Source organism: Rhipicephalus sanguineus, chromosome 3 (assembly GCF_013339695.2).
Source record: "Rhipicephalus sanguineus isolate Rsan-2018 chromosome 3, BIME_Rsan_1.4, whole genome shotgun sequence".
Lineage (NCBI taxonomy): Eukaryota > Metazoa > Arthropoda > Arachnida > Ixodida > Ixodidae > Rhipicephalus > Rhipicephalus sanguineus.
In genome coordinates this window covers 34,121,920-34,135,449 of record NC_051178.1, presented here as the reverse complement: position 1 = coordinate 34,135,449, position 13,530 = coordinate 34,121,920, and the positions used below count along the sequence as shown (strand labels likewise).

Here is a 13,530-nt window from a genome sequence, read left to right as displayed (position 1 = left end):
TGAAAATAATCATCTGTATAGATACCTGAATACCGTAGCACCTCTCTGCAGCTTGGTGTTAACAGCCTGATCACAAGTTGCTATGGCATTAAATACCATAGCGGTTTGTGAACAAGTAATCGTTCAATAAATATGAATGTGGGGTTCCAGCTCACATTGCTCACAATAGTTCGTTTTGACTACATGTATCAGCACGTGATAACTCGCATGCCGCTTAACTGCTACATCCAAAGTACGTACGCTCGGTGATACCTACTCTGAGTGTGTTATTCCTTTAAAAGATGCATGCAGGCACATTTGGACGTATGTAGTATATAGGATTTAATAATAGTCAACAAGTGGTGACAAGATAGCAAGTTGGGCGAGTTGGTGCATATTCGTATTTGAAGAATATCAGTGCACAGAAAAAACGACGACTAAGAAGAGATCAAACACACACAGCGCTGCACTCACAACTGAAAGTTTATTCAGAGCAACAAGAGCTTAAAAGGGGAAAACCACAGTGGGGGCTGTGTACCGTGCAGTGGGGGTTGTGTACCACATTCCTTTTTCTTGTGGCCATCACTATGTTGGACAGACGGGCTGCTGTATCAATAAAAGGTTGCGGGAGCACTATCTCTCTTTGCATAATGGCTCGCATTCCCATTTGGTATCGCACTGCTCCACGTGTGGGTGCACACCTGTTCTGTCTACTACAGTTATTATTTTTAAGCACCACGACCAATTCACCTGTGAAGTTTCTGAAGCCTATCATATAAACAAGTCATGTGAAGCCTGCGTAAGCCAGACCTCGGTGACGTTGCACAAGAGTACTTTTATTGATGAGCGTATCACCTAATCACTTCGTTCCTCAATTGTCATTCGTGGTTTTCCCCTTTTAAGCTCTTGTTGCTCTGAATAAACTTTCAGTTGTGAGTGCAGCGCTGTGTGTGTCTCACCTCTTCTTAGTCTTCGTTTTTTCTGTGCGCTGATTTTCTTCAAATATTAACAAGTGGTGACCTGTTCTTTTCGCTTCGTGCTCCCACAGGGCCAGTGAACAGCCGACTTGCTCGACGTACACGCTTTTCCCATAGTGCTCCAAGCGCCTGCGGGGCTTTCTGGGGTTGTTTGAAAGATGTCTATTGATAGAGCATCGGTTGTGTTATCCGAAGGTTGTAGGTTCGGTCCCTACTGGTGGCAAGTTGTCTTTTGTCTACTTTAACTTCTATATCATAATTACTAGACTACAGTTAAAAGACTAGAAATAATGTCACCTGTACCTTCCTTGGCTTCGTTGAGTTGTGTATGACCAAGAAAACGAGGCCTCGATCTGTGTCCCTTTTGTTTAAACGTGCGTTGAAGTAGCACATGTTCCTTGCTTTCATTTTGCCAGCATTTTTTGAAAGGTGCGAAATGCTGTACGTGATGGCCTGCAAAAGTTAGTGTGCATCATTGATGTGCAGTTGAACTGGCTGATGTGCTGGGCACTCCTGCGAGTCGTGCATCGTCGCGTCCTGTCCAGGGACGCACACCTGGCCAACTTCTGTCACTTACGTCAGACTTGTCCTTCGTGAGTTTGACTGATTTAAATTTTTGTTGTGGTGAAAAAAGGCTTACGCAACATCTTTTGCGAAAGTGTGAATGATATGGTTGCTCACACCGGACCACGTGTGCTCCTCTGCATCTTGCTTTTGCTTGCAAGACTTGGCATCTTTAAGAAAAATTTCGAGGAGTGCAAAAGATGAAGGGCAGAGAAGAGAAACTGAATGACTACTGTACCGACAACTGATCTTACTTGAAGCTACAAGAAACGGGGGAGGGCATAAAGCATGGTTTGCACTGCACAAACTGTGTAACAACTTGAGATTAACGTTCAAAGAGGCATCACTAGAAGCAAGGCACCTGACATTTGTGTTTCCCAGCTTGCAAGGTAAACAGGATTCTTTGTACCCAGGCATTCCCAATGGCTTGCCAATACACGCGCTTTAATGAGCATCACTATGACAAGCTTCCATGGCTTCCCTTGTCTGCATGTGCGAATGAAAAGACAGTACTATAGAAGAACTGAAAGCTGGGCCAGTTGGTGAGTTCTTGGACATATTGAAACACAGCGCAACCACGTCGCAAACCAGCGCTGTCGTTTGTCTCCTTTTCTTTTGGTCCATGTCGTGGTTGCGCTGTTTTTCAGTTTGTTCAAGCTAGATAGGACAGTACAGTGCATGCTGAACGAGGAATTAGTCTTGACCTCTCCAAAAGAGAAGCCTGCAAAAAGGCTTCATAAGGAAACCTTGTTTTCCTACACACAGCGCTAATCTATCTTCAACAGGGACTTGCAAATTATACATTGCAGAGCCAGAGGTCTTCTTGGAAGCCTTGATGATGTTGATGGTCTTCTCCACAAACTCTCTCCAAAATTGCTGTGTGTGCTGGAAACCCACTTAAAATCTAAATATACAAACTTTGTCAGTATGTTATGTTCCACTATAGCGATAGATGTGTAGCCATGTTACTTGACAAATACGTAGCTTGCTGAGAAGTGGCTAGTTATTGATTGCTCTCATTACATAATGCCAGACAAACGGCTGCCTAAATAGATATTTCAGTCTTCAGTAGATGCATGCAGCAAACTATGGAGTGACTCTCACTGTGATACAAAAGTTCATTTGGTGGAGCAGTTCTTTTCTTTTCTTCTGGCTTTTGGATGAAGAAATTCACCGACGATTACAGTATTGCCTAATGCGAATTCTGAGTGCAGCTTCGTGTTTGGGCAAGGCCAACTGTGTTTGGAGTTTTCGCTAAGGTATCGACTGTGCCATAAATTATAACTTTCGTGAAGTAGGACGGGACCCACTATGCCATTATTCGTCTTTCTGCGAATAAGCGAGGATCTGTAAGGTATTACGGGCACTTTTTTGATGCTGCATGTGGCTGATGGCGAGGAATAATTATGGCTGAGCTCTTTGCAGTGGGTGGGAAGCATAAAATCACACACTCGTCGTGCAATTAGCATTGTGTGATTGGTTGTTATTTTACTCTTCTGCCACGCTATATTACATAGGTTAACGCGATTCCTTGCCCGACTTGACGCCTGTATAGGGTCTTTTTGCAAAGGAGTTTCAAGCGCTAGCGTGGCTCTGTAGTAGAACACTCGACTGCCGCACAGAGGGCCCGGGTTCAAATCCCGTTTGATCCCGGGTATTTTTTTCTCATTTTATTTTTTTATGTCTATCGGTTACGCCACCGATGGCAATGGCGACGCTGCTCAACGCAGGAACGGGCGCTTAAGAGCTGTGCTCTAAAAGAACCTCCATATTGTCACATGGTCATGACATTGAAGAAAGCCACAGTCAACGCGTTGAAGACAGTACTCTTTATTCGGGTGAATCTGTGCCCGGAAAATGAAAGGTCAAGGTACAAGCAATTTACGCTGCATAGCGATAGTGGCGAACATAGCGTTGCCACTATCGCTTTGCACATAGCGTTGCTGATCATTGGTGTAATGCATTATCTTTTATAAAGCAGACATTGAAACTTCCAGCGCTCTCGCTGGTCCTCGTGTAAGCTCTCGAATAAGCTTTACTATTTGCGTCCTGTGCGTAATGTTAACAGAATGATCTCAAGCAATTGCGAAGCTTCCCAAACATTGCGGCGTGGTCTGCGCCGAGCTTTGCTAACAGTTTTTGTGGCTGATGCCAGAATACATACATCAAAATAATGCAATAAGCATGTGTGGCAATATCAAGCAAAACTTGTTCATCTCTAAATGTTAGCGTTGTTTTCTTACCCTTTAGCTGGCGTTACATAGAGTGTTATCCTTTAAGAGCATCTACTTGTCGCTGATGCCTATGAAAAGAGAACAGACTTGGACCACATGCAGTAGAAGGCTTGAATGGGAACAGGTCCTAACTCTGTCGTATTTGGTGGAAGGATTTTATGCTTTTCCTGATTGCTGCTGCTTCTAAATGCATTCTTTAAGCAAATGGTATAGTTTGCAAATGACTTATTATATGGTGGCATAATGAGTGTAGGAATGCGCGTAACAGAGAAAACAAAGCCTTCACGAATCTCCAACAGTGGAAAATTTCAAACATGCAGGGTCCTCAGGAAAAATACCATATAGAAGGGCTAGCAAAAGAAGGCTGTATCATGCGTAAACACTTATACAGATGAGGCAAAACTCTTCAAAGAAGTGCCGCCGGATGGAGTCCTTGTTCTAAGAGGCATGATATCACCATACCGTCCTTCTGCGCTGCATACGGCCGTACGAGCACTGGCGTCCAAGACCATGTACTCTTTCACAGCGTAAAAAAAAAATAAGCTGCTCAGTTGTTCACTGCTGTGAAATGAAGTAATTTCAGGCCTTTGAGAACCACTGTTGTCTGCTTAAAACATTTTCGTGAGTGGCTATCATCAGAGTTTATTGCTGATGCATGCAATGGAAATTCTGGTAAAATCTGCTTGACTAAGCCCTTGAATCTTTTTGCTTCTGTGATAGTTTGTACTTTCTTTTTTTTGGCCTTACAAGAACTTCGTTTACTTTCTTGCAACACAAACATTCTTTTCTTGTTTCCATAGCACTCCAGTGCTTACAGGTACACCTGTCTGTGATGCAGGTTCTTCCTATGGTTGGCAATAGCTCCTATGGCTGAACCTCCGAGAGCATGAAGGAGAACAAGGCTGTTTGTTTCCCAAGTCACACAAAACTTTAAATTAAAGATTAAAGCGGAAAAAATCTACATACAACCAAACACTCAAAAGGTTCACTGCACACGGTAAAAAATTCTTAACAACAAACAAAATGCAAGTTCAAAGATATAAACAAAGCGCTATAGTTCAGACGTGGATGAGTGGCGGAGCAGTGGCAGAAATGGCGATCAGTCTGACCCTGTCGTTGAAGGTTCGCCGATGCATATGCAACCGGAACGCAGTGGCTGTGGCTTGTGTAGTGGACGCGGGCTGGCTGGTTACGGTGAGAGAACGTTGACTGCTAGGCGACGCGCTCAGGTACCAGGAACAACCTGGTCAGGCAGCTCGATGCACAGCTTGGGTCCGTAGCCCAACTGCTGCTGCTACGTTGCCTGCTGGCACTGGAATCCGCAGGCCTTGAACTGGAGTTCGCGTACCATAGCTGTGGTCTTCTCACATGGAAACGTGACGGCAGGAGGCTCCGGCCCCGGCCAGTTGAAGTCCCGAAGGCTCGGGGTCCGCAACCCGACGGCCCGTCTTCAATGCCTGGTCCGGGAACCACCTTCTGCTCGTCTCGTCCTCCTTGAACTCCCTCTGCGCTTCTGTGGGCAATGCTTTTCTTGCCCTCGGGTCCACCTGTCTACTCCTCATTGGAGGCTGCTGGATCTCGGTGTTGGCAAGTGATTGGCCCTTGAGATGTTCCGTGGTATTTCGTGCCCTCGTGGCATTGTTCGTCATCGTCGTCTTTGACCAGGCTTTTGTCCACGCGTGCACTCCTTTTCATTTTGCGCACTTTTCAAAGGCGTATATTTTGAACGCGCACCACTCTCATCACACTGTCATAGCAGAAATGCATCAAGTAAGGAATAGGCCTAAAATAAACCTTCAAATGTAATGCCAGGCATCTAGCTGCTTTGGATACCTAAGTGCCCGTGCATCCAATGATTGTGCTTATGGCACTCTCCTTGAGGAAAGTGACAGGTTGTTCAAAAGTTTGTAAGCGACAGAAGAGAGTGCCTTTGAAGGTGTGCCTGTGTGGCCTTTTACCTGTGATCTCTCCAAAGCCATTGGTAATCAAGGGATAACAAGTGCAAAAATGGAACTGTGGTAAGGCTCATAGGTATTGTCACGTGGTCGTGACGTCGACGAAGACAGCAGTCGGCGTTTGCAGAATGAAACTGTTTATTTGGCCGAACTTGTGGCCGGGAAAATGAGAACTAGAACTACAGCAATACACGCTGTACAATGATAGCGGCAAACAGGGCGTCATCCGTCGATCAACTGACAAGCAGTCAAGCGCGTCGGCTTTTATACAGGCGCTATCGAACTTTCCAGCGATATCGCTGGTGGCGGCGTTATCTCTCGACAAAGCTGGAACATTCTCGTGCGGCGCGCAATCTTAACAGATTGTTCCAAAACAATCGCGAAGCTTCCTACACATCACGGCGAGGCCTGCGCAGCGCGTTGCCCACAGTCTTTGTGGGTGGAGCTTACACTCATGAAATATAAGACTCGCGGCAATGCCCCCCTCTGAAAAAGCATCGTCCCGATGCTTAAAAACAGAACATGAATACATGCAATACTAAAGAAAACTAATAAAGAAAGCAAACATTAGAATCCTCAGGTGCGCTAACGAGCATAGTACGGTTTAAGGCGCACCACATGCACGACCTCGGGTCGAGCTCGGCGCCTCTGGGAGTTGGTGATGCCGTCGGGGACAACCTCGTAGTCGAGTACGCCGACACGTCGAAGTATCCTGTACGGTCCGAAGTATCGTCGAAGAAGCTTCTCGCTCAGTCCGCGTCGTCGTATTGGCGTCCAGACCCAGACACGGTCGCCGGGCTGGTACTCGACGAAGCGTCGTCGAAGATTGTAGCGACGGCTGTCGGTGTGCTGCTGGGTCTTGATGCGCAGGCGGGCCAGCTGTCGAGCTTCTTCAGCACGTTGTAAGTAAGCGGCGGCGTCGACATTTTCTTCGTCGGTGACGTTGGGTAACATGGCGTCGAGCGTCGTCGCCGGGCTCCTTCCGTAGACCAACTTGTACGGCGTCATCTGCGTCGTTTCTTGGACGGCCGTGTTGTAAGCGAAGGTCACATACGGAAGGACGGCGTCCCACGCCCTAGTAGCACACATTGTTGCCACAACGTTGCTACAGTGTTACCTTCCAACATTGCCACAACGTGGCTAATGTCCGCTTTTGGTAGCATTCGGGCAACATTCATAGCAACATTGCCGCAACGTTGACGAAACATTTTCGCAGTGCTGCTTAAGAGTTGCTACAACATTTAGACAACCTTCGGTAACTTAGCAACGTGGTGCGATGTTGAAACATTTTCGCAATGCTGCTTGTAAGTTGCTACAACATTTACACAACCTTTAGTAACTTAGCAACGTGCAGCAATGTTGATGAAACGTTTTCGCAATGCTGCTTGAAAGCTGCTACAACATTTATACAACTTTTAGTAACTTAGCAACCTGCGGCAATGTTGATGAAACGTTTTCGCAATGCTGCTTGAAAGTTGCCAGGACATTTCGGCAGCCTTCAAGCAACCGAGGTGCGACATTCAGAAACGTTGATGCAACATTCTTGCAATGCTACTTCAAAGTTTCAACAACATAACGGCAGCCTTTGAGTAACGTAATTGCTACATACAGCAACATTCTCGCCGTGCTGCTTGGATGTTACTGCAACATTTGGACAACTTTTGTGTTAGTGCAACATATGCCAACATTCGGCCACATTCGCTTCAAGGCACTGGTGTGTGTTCACGGCTCTTTTTTCATGCACGACCCTCAACCATAGGTGTCTCGATTTCGTAATGCCTATAGAAACCGCAAGTGACAGAGTGCAACCGCCAATGGCAGAGAGGACAATAAATCTTGCATTTACATGATATGTAACGATGCTTCACATCAGTTGTCATGAATCCAGTCTCAATTGAACAGCTGTGTTACATGCACATCTACTTGTTGCCAGTCAATGGTTACTATAGCAGTAATATTTGCCAAAAGGTGTAAACAGAACACTTTATATTAGCCTAACATGTATCACTGTGCAAAAGGAAGAATTATTCCTCCATGTTTCTTATGCAATACATGCATATCGGTGCTTGCAGTATGCTGTCGGCAATATAGTTTAAGGGCAGCAGTGAATTAATCCACTATAGCACTGATTACAGTGAACTTCCTAGTGGATTGGAATTCCCTAGACACGGGTTCATCACTCAGAGTTAACAACATGAAAAGTAATGCAAAGATTTATTACACAGAAGAGAAAAGACACATAAGCCTGGTTTGAATTTTCCATAATCAAATTAACACTACAATATTTTTCTAGGAAAATATATGCTTACATATTCTTCAAAACAAATGTACCTGTCCAGAATAGCAATACGAAAGAAACATTTCCATTCATCAATGCTGATCGCAATCTTTGATGAGGGGCCTATAGCGGTTAGCTGTGCGACATTTGCAATGAAAATGGCCACCAATGTCGATGAATAAATGACCCTAAATTCTTGCAAAGAACGAAATCACATTGACACCTTGTACAACTGAAAAGGTAAACAAACAGAATAAAAAACCAGAATATTGGCACCAATGCTGCTCTTACAGTGAAACTAGCAATATTAAGAAAAAGAAAATAGTGCGTACAGTAACATTACAAAATAGTGTCAACAAACTTGGCCTCTTCAAGACATTCTAGCATTTCTGACAAGACAAAATGTGACACAGGAATAATTGAGCAATAATCTTGCAAGTCTGGTACCTGCGTGGCCATTCATGAAGTGTTCTTAACATTAACAAAGCTGCAAAGTCAGGCTTGACTAGATACTGTAATATTACAAAAAAAGTGAGCAAACCTAAGAGCACTTGCACTTTCCTTTTTGAAACCTAAAGAAAATGTGGCACAGGAGAAATAAGCACCAGCCTGCAGCACTGGTACCCATAATTATGTGGCCCCTTATAGTTTTAACATCGACAAAGCTGTGAAGGCAGGCTTGACTAGATACTGTAGTACTACAACATGGCATGAACAAACATAGGTGCAAGTTGCCCTTTTAAAGATAGCCCAGACAGACAAAATGTGACACAGGAGAAAGTAAGAAATAATCCTGGAGGAATAGTACCGATAACTGTGTGGTCACTTATCAAACTTTTAACATGAACAGACCTGTGAAGGCATGCTTGACTAGACACTGCAATATTGCAAAATAGCATGAACAAACATAAGTGCAGCTTGCCCCTTTTTAGGTAACCGAGAAAGGCAAAATGTGATGCACGAGAACGTAAGAAATCTTGCAAGGCTGGCACCCGTAACAATGTGGCCCCATATCAACACCACTTTGATATCAATAAAGCTGGGAAGGCACGCTTGACTAGATAAGGTAATATTACAAAATAGTATGAGAAAATGCTTTGCCCCTTATAAAGTAACTTAGAAAGACAAAATGTGACAGATGAGAATTTAAGAAATAACCTTGCAAGGCTGGTACTTATAACTGTGGCCATTCATCAAGTGTTCTTAGAATTAACAAAGCTGCAAAGGCAGGCTTGACTAGATGCTGTAATATTACAAAATAGTTTGAATAAACCAAAGAACAACTTTCCCTTTAGAAATATCCCTAACAAAAAGTGGCACAGGAGAAATTAAGCAATAGTCCTGCGGGATTGGCACCCGCAACGCCCGCAACTATAAAGCATCAAGTGTCTTAACATCAATTCTGTAACGGCACGCTTGATACAACACTGAGGTATTATAATTACGTGGAACGGACAAACATCAGTGCAAGGTGCCCTTTGGAAGCTGTCTTAACTCTACAAAAAAAAAACAGTAGAAAGAACTGAAAGTTGAAAGAATTGAAACAAAACGGGGTTTGAGATCACGTTGGCGCAGTAAGTCCTTTCTGGTGCACATTTGTACTAGTGTGCACATGCTGCTGTAATGCAAACAATGCGACAAGACGAACAGTCAGAGAACCGCAGGTCGAATACAGGCTGGCACTGCCTCTCTGGAGAAAAAAAAGAAAAGGGCAGAAACTAAATTGGCAGAATAAAGCAACAGACTTAAGTCACTTGAAGCACTTAGGTCTTGCTAATTTGCCTACAAATGTACAACAACAATTTTGGTCAACCTGCAATTGTGTTAAAGGCCTTACGAAAACAAAAATAAAATTAATACATCCTGAAACTCAAGCTTATTGCCTTCCTATTGGTGGTTCTGAATAAAGCGCCATAGCACCATTAACAGTTTCAGTGGTCAAAAATGAACGCATTGCATGCATGAGTACCGGCAAAATTTATCTTTATATTCAACGTACAAAACTAAGGGTGTTCGGCGTTAGGCAAGGTGGAAGCGGCTGATTCAGTGCCAGATGAAGAATGAAAGCCACTAACATCACGTTCGCCTGTGATTGATGCGCACGGTAAACTGAGCGCGCCGTGCAACTGCGGCCGCCGAGCAGTTGGGTCAGAAAACGGAACTTCATTCCCGCGCTCTGCTGACTCGTTCACCGAGTGATCGTCGCTGCGACAGTCGTCACTTGCATCGAAACAGCTAACGAGCTCATGACGAACATCTTCAGCTATTCTTCGACGCTTTTGCCTGCCGCCTACTTCACTCAATGCGCACTTCACCCGCTGCATTTTTCGCCCGCGAGCTCCGTATAAAGCAAAGAGCCAAGGCAGGCAGGAAAATGAGCAAACCACGGAATATTCTGCGAGTGACCACTAACTGGACAATTAATTGATGTTATCATATATAAATCCACAAAAGGCTTACCGTTCTCTTTCCAACGCAGTATTCTCGTAGTCTTCATCTGAGCGCCACGAAGAGCTCAAACATCGCGCACAACTTTCCGCGGGAAACTGATCTCGGCCATTAACGATGTCTGTAACCGTAGGAATGCCGCTGATAAGCAAAGGCTCCGCTTTTTGTTTCGGTTTCACTTTTAAATGCCGCTTGCCCTTGCGGCACCACTGCGCCAGAATCAACGCGTCAGTGGGATAATTTATGAAAGTGCATATTTAACACGAGGTACGCATCGTATAAATCTATTTTGAATATGCACTGTGCACATGTACGCACACGCTTTCATTTCAGGCAGCAGTGCAGCAATGGCATATTTATTTTGGGCAAGCAGCTGAGAAATCTTTTAAATTTAACTGTGCATGCCACGGAAATAACACCGGTTTTGCAGTTACAGTTGTTTTGCAGTTGCGGCGGCGATGTTCCAGCCGTGTGGTCAAATATGGGCCAACGTCTGTCAGCATTTGACAACATTGTATTAACATAAAAAATGCAACGTTACCTCAACATCGTTGAACGTTGTTGAATGTTGAGCAACATCTGACAACATTGACGCAATGTTGTGAAATGTTGCATGACATTCAACAACATTCGCAACATTGTGACAACATTGCAGCAACAATTCGTGCTACTAGGGCGTCTTGTGCTCAACGTCGACGTACATGGCGAGCATGTCGGCAATGGTCTTATTTAGACGCTCGGTGAGGCCATTGGTCTGCGGGTGGTAGGCGGTGGTGCGGCGGTGGCTCGTCTCGCTGTACTTCAAGATCGCCTGAGTTAGGTCCGCAGTAAAGGCGGTACCTCTGTCTGTGATGAGGACCTCTGGGGCGCCATGACGCAAGACGATGTTCTCCACGAAGAACTTGGCTACCTCGGCGGCACTCCCTTTGGGCAAGGCCTTTGTCTCGGCGTAGCGGGTCAGGTAGTCAGTCACTACGACGATCCACTTGTTGCCGGAAGTCGACGTTGGGAACGGCCCCAGTAGGTCCATCCCGATTTGCTGGAACGGCCGGTGAGGTGGGTCGATTGGCTGCAGAAGTCCCGCTGGCCTAGTCGGCGGTGTCTTCCGTCGCTGGCAATCTCGGCAAGTCTTAACGTAGTGGGCGACGTCGGCAGCAAGGCGTGGCCAGTAGTATTTTTCCTGTACTCTGGCGAGCGTTCGGGAAACACCGAGGTGTCCAGCCGTCGGGTCGTTGTGTAGGGCCTGGAGTACTTCTGGTCTAAATGATGAGGGCACGACGAGAAGGTGGCCGGTTCGAAGTGGCGAGAAGTTCTTCTTCAGGAGAACGCCGTTCCGTAAGAAAAACGACGGCAGTCCTCGCTTGAATACCTTCGGAACCACGGCGGTCTTGCACTCGAGGTACTCAATAAGGCCCCCCAGTTCCGCGTCGACCCGTTGCCTTTCGGCGAAGTCGTCGGCACTTATAGTTCCGAGGAAGCAGCCATCGTCGTCGTCTTGCGGTGGCGCGTCAACGGAGGCACGAGACAGGCAGTCGGCGTCAGAGTGTTTTCGTCCAGACTTGTACACGACGGTAATATCGAATTCTTGAAGCCTCAGACTCCATCGTGCGAGACGACCTGAAGGGTCCTTCAAGTTAGCTAGCCAACATAAGGCGTGATGGTCACTGACAACTTTGAAGGGCCTGCCATAGAGGTAGGGGCGAAACTTTGACGTAGCCCAGAGAATGGCAAGGCATTCCTTTTCTGTTGTGGAATAGTTTGCTTCTGCCTTGGATAGTGACCGGCTAGCATAACTGATAACCCTTTCAAGCCCGTCAGTCTTTTGCACAAGGACGGCACCGAGTCCTACGCTGCTTGCGTCGGTGTGTATTTCCGTATCGGCGCAATCGTCGAAATGCGCAAGTATGGGTGGCGTCTGCAGGCGTCGTTTAAGTTCTTGAAAGGCTTGCACTTGCGCCGTTTCCCACCTGAATTCCACGTTATTCTTCGTGAGAAGCGTCAGTGGTTCGGCGATCCGTGAAAAGTTTTTGACGAAGCGTCGGTAATAGGCACATAAGCCGAGAAATCGGCGCACGGCCTTCTTGTCGGTGGGTGGCGCAAAGTCGGCGATGGCAGCTGTTTTCCGCGGGTCTGGGCGCACTCCAGACTTGCTGATCACATGACCCAGAAACAAGAGCTCGTCATACGCGAATCTGCACTTTTCTGGCTTCAGGGTCAGTCCAGAGGCCTTGATTGCTTGAAGTACTGCCTCAAGCCGCCGGAGATGCTCGTCGAAGGTCGAGGAAAACACGACGACGTCGTCCAAATACACAGGCACGTCTGCCACTTCAATCCGGCCAGTACGGTGTCCATGACACGCTGGAACGTCGCAGGTGCCGAGCAAAGACCGAAAGGCATGACCTTGAACTCAAAGAGGCCGTCGGGTGTTATAAAGGCAGTCTTTTCTCTGTCTCTCTCATCGACTTCGATTTGCCAGTAGCCGGTCTTGAGGTCCATCGACGAAAAGTGCGTCGCGTTGTGAAGTCGATCCAGGGTGTCGTCTATTCGTGGGAGGGGGTACACGTCCTTCTTCGTGATTTTGTTCAGGCGCTGGTAATCAATGCAGAAGCGCAGTGTCCCGTCCTTCTTCTTCACTAACACCACGGGTGACGCCCACGGACTCTTGGACGGCTGGATGATGTTGTCGCATAGCATCTCGTCGACTTGTTTCTTTATTGCGTCGTGCTCTCGAGTAGATACTGTGTATGGGCTCTGACGGAGTGGTCGAGAATTTTCTTCTGTTATAATGCGGTGCTTCGCAAGGGGCGTTTGTCGGACCCGCGATGACGACGAGAAACAGTCCTTGTATCGCAAGAGCAGGGTTTTGAGCTGCTCTTGTTTGGCCTTCGGAAGGCTCGGGTTGACGTCAAAATCCGGTTCTGGACCTCTATTCGTCGAAGCAGGTTCGGCAGCATCGAAGAGGGCGAAAGCATCGCTGGGGGCTACACATTCGTCGATGTAGGCAACCGTCGTACCGAAGTTGAGGTGCCTATATTCGTGGCTGAAGTTTGTCAGCACTACTTTTGCTTTACCGTCACGCAGCTCGGCTATACCTC

General features: G+C 46.4%; 1 protein-coding gene across 1 annotated transcript in view; it reads left to right on the top strand.

Moving 5' to 3' along the window:
- Positions 1–13,530, top strand: part of LOC119386540 (serine/threonine-protein kinase greatwall) — a 217,730-nt gene that overhangs the window by 60,995 nt on the left and 143,205 nt on the right. Inside the window, exon 7 of the mRNA XM_037653808.2 lies at positions 1,443–1,549. Coding sequence (XP_037509736.1) covers positions 1,443–1,549 — 107 coding nt within the window. The remainder of the gene's footprint in view (positions 1–1,442; positions 1,550–13,530) is intronic.